Source organism: Salvia splendens, chromosome 5, assembly GCF_004379255.2.
Source record: "Salvia splendens isolate huo1 chromosome 5, SspV2, whole genome shotgun sequence".
NCBI classification, from domain to species: Eukaryota; Viridiplantae; Streptophyta; class Magnoliopsida; order Lamiales; family Lamiaceae; genus Salvia; species Salvia splendens.
The window spans coordinates 8,602,528-8,605,233 of NC_056036.1; the positions used below are offsets into that span (position 1 = coordinate 8,602,528).

At 37.7% G+C, this 2,706-nt stretch overlaps 1 protein-coding gene across 2 annotated transcripts; it reads left to right on the top strand.

The window, feature by feature from the left end:
• Positions 1-453: 453 nt before the first annotated feature.
• On the top strand, positions 454-2,424 carry LOC121803291. Of its 2 annotated transcripts, none has more exons than XM_042202970.1 (5): positions 454-833; positions 1,239-1,579; positions 1,655-1,695; positions 1,780-2,052; positions 2,142-2,424. In XM_042202970.1, exons 1-5 carry the CDS (start codon positions 511-513, stop codon positions 2,187-2,189), a joined length of 1,026 nt encoding a protein of 341 aa, XP_042058904.1. In that variant the 5' UTR covers positions 454-510; the 3' UTR covers positions 2,190-2,424. The 2 variants fall into 2 exon arrangements, with proteins under 2 accessions (XP_042058904.1, XP_042058905.1); XM_042202971.1 differs by having other exon boundaries at positions 1,658-1,695.
• The last annotated feature ends 282 nt before the right edge of the window (positions 2,425-2,706 follow it).

Genomic DNA, 2,706 nt, shown 5'->3' on the forward strand with positions numbered 1-2,706 from the left:
TTCAATACTCTCCACTCTTACAATTATGAAATACTACTACTATTCTTCAAAGAAATAAATTACTCCCTCCGTCCCCTAATAGGAGTCGCTCTTTGACAGGCACGAGTTTTAAGAAATGTAGAGAAAAGTTGGTTGAAAAAGTTAGTGAAATATGAGACTCACATTTTTATATTTGTTTTATAATAAAATGTGAGTGGAGTGATTAAGTGGAATGTGAGGCCTACTACTATTTATGGTAAAAATGAAGAGTGACTCTTAATGGGGGACTGCCCAAAATGGAAATTAACGACTCTTATTCGGGGACGGAGGGAGTAAAAATTAACTTCCTTGGCTAGGATTGCTCCAAATCCAATAAACCAATGTGTGTACGCCTCCATACAAAGGTGGGAACTTATTTGCCTTCCGTGTCTATTTAATAGAAACTCAACTTGACTTGGATAATATTCCAAAACAACAAGTTAACAACTACATACAAAAATCCCATATAAACCTCGCTGGAAAATCAAGAAAATGGAGGATCTCCGTCACGACTTCTTCACCGACATTTTCGGTGGTGCCCCGCGCCCACGTAGCATATTCTCCCACCAAATATCCGCCGACGCTAGCTTCTACGACGATGTCTTCTGGTCGACGGAGACGGCGCCGCCGCCGTCGCTGAGGCGGAGGGGACGGAATTTGCCCCTTTTGGATATTCCTTCGTTGAAGCATAACCAAAAGAGCCGTTCCTTCATAGACATTTTTGGGTTGGATGCGAAGAAGAAGAAGAAGGAGGAGGAGAAGAGGTCGTATTCCGAATCAGCCGGCGACGTTGCTATGTCAGCGGCGAAGCTCAGGTGCGTGCGTGCGAGTATAAAATAATGATTCTACAAATTAAATTAATCCTCTTATTTTATTGGATATAGCAAAATGTAGTCGAATCTTTTTAATAGTAAATACTGCTAGTATAACTATAATAAAATGTGCATTTTTAAGAACCAAAACATGGAATTAAAGTGGGTTTTAATTATATTTTCGAAGATGTATGTTTAAACATCAAACTCATGCATGCATGATTGGATGCTCATCAATTCCACAATTTTGATAATTCCAATCGAGAGCAAAGCTCATCGAAACTAAAATAAATAAGTTGATAACAATGTTGTGAATACCCTCGTTTGGATTTATGACATGTTTAAAAAAATCGAGTGATCAATAAATGTAAATTATTAATAGTAATATTCATTTCCTACAATTTGTAGAGCAATGGACATCAAGACCAAGTGGACATCCACGAGAAACGGAGATTCCGATCATAAAAAATGGGCACTATTTTCCGATTTGGATTGTGAAACCAAATTAGGGGGCTGCCCTCCTCGAATTGAGGAAAATGTTACTAACATTGAGCAGATAAAATTGAGAATGAAAGCAGAAATAATTGATGAAGAAATGGAAATTGATGAAGATGAGTTTGTGAGCTCATACGTTATAGAGCTTGATTGTTGCAGTAGAGAAACTGCAAGTGCTTATGTACCGAGTGACGTTGATGAAGCGATCGCGTGGGCCAAGCAAAAGCTTCACTCCCAAGAGAAACCCACACTTGGTTAGTTAACTAATAAACTGATTTTTCTTGTTTGAATTTTAAGTATTTTGAATCTGTACATATTGTATTACTAAGCAGCCACAGGAGTAATGAATGATGAGTCAAGAGGGGTTGAGGTACATTATACTCCTTTATTAGTGAGTCTATTTGTTTTATGTTAATAAGGTGGGAGTAATTAATAATGTGTAAAATGATGATAGAAAGAGGATGATAGGAGCATTGTTGATGAAAAGATAAGGTTGTGGTTGAGCGGCAAGGAATCCGATATCCGGCTGCTATTGTCTTCCCTTCATCGGATCGTATGGCCTAACAGCGGGTGGATGGCGATACCTCTAACGAAACTAATGGAGAGCTCACAAGTGAAGAAAGCTTATCAAAAAGCAATTCTATGCCTACATCCGGACAAGCTTCAGCAAAGAGGAGCATCACTCTTACACAAGTACATTGCACACAAGGTCTTCGCCGCTCTTCAAGTGAGTACTTTTTTAAATTTTTAATCATGTCAACTTCTCACTAGCTTAGCTTATTAATAGAACTATTAATTATTTTGTGATTGTCTTAGGATGCTTGGACAACATTTAGCTCCCTGGATGTCTCCAAAATCTATTGAGAGCCAGATTTCGTGTTCATTCATCGATCGAGGTTTGGGAAATGTTTTGTAAGACATGGAAAGTGAGATCTGGAGTTGGAAACCTTCGAGCAATCAATAAATGTTTATCGATGTGACAATAAATGTTCGAGGGTTTGGATATGTAAGATTCGATTGTAGTAGTATTTGATAGTGTTAATCGATTGTAACATTCGTAGTTATTCCTAAATAAAATTTCTGGTCATTTTATTTTTCTTTTTTCAGGCCCCAACTGATACCCTCTGAGAACAGTGGGATTTTCAGCCCGGCCCAGCTTGAATCCATCGGATCATCTACGAAGTTGGGCCGGGCCTCCCATATCTAAAGTGAAAGCTAACATGTTCCAATATCTTATCAACCCACTATCATATCATCTGTACGATTTTCGTAAACTTGAATGATAGTAATACCGTTTATTTCTACATTCTATATTTTTACATTCATGGTCAGAAAATTACAATATTTACCTAAAATTGTCAGTTTGATAAAAAGTTACATT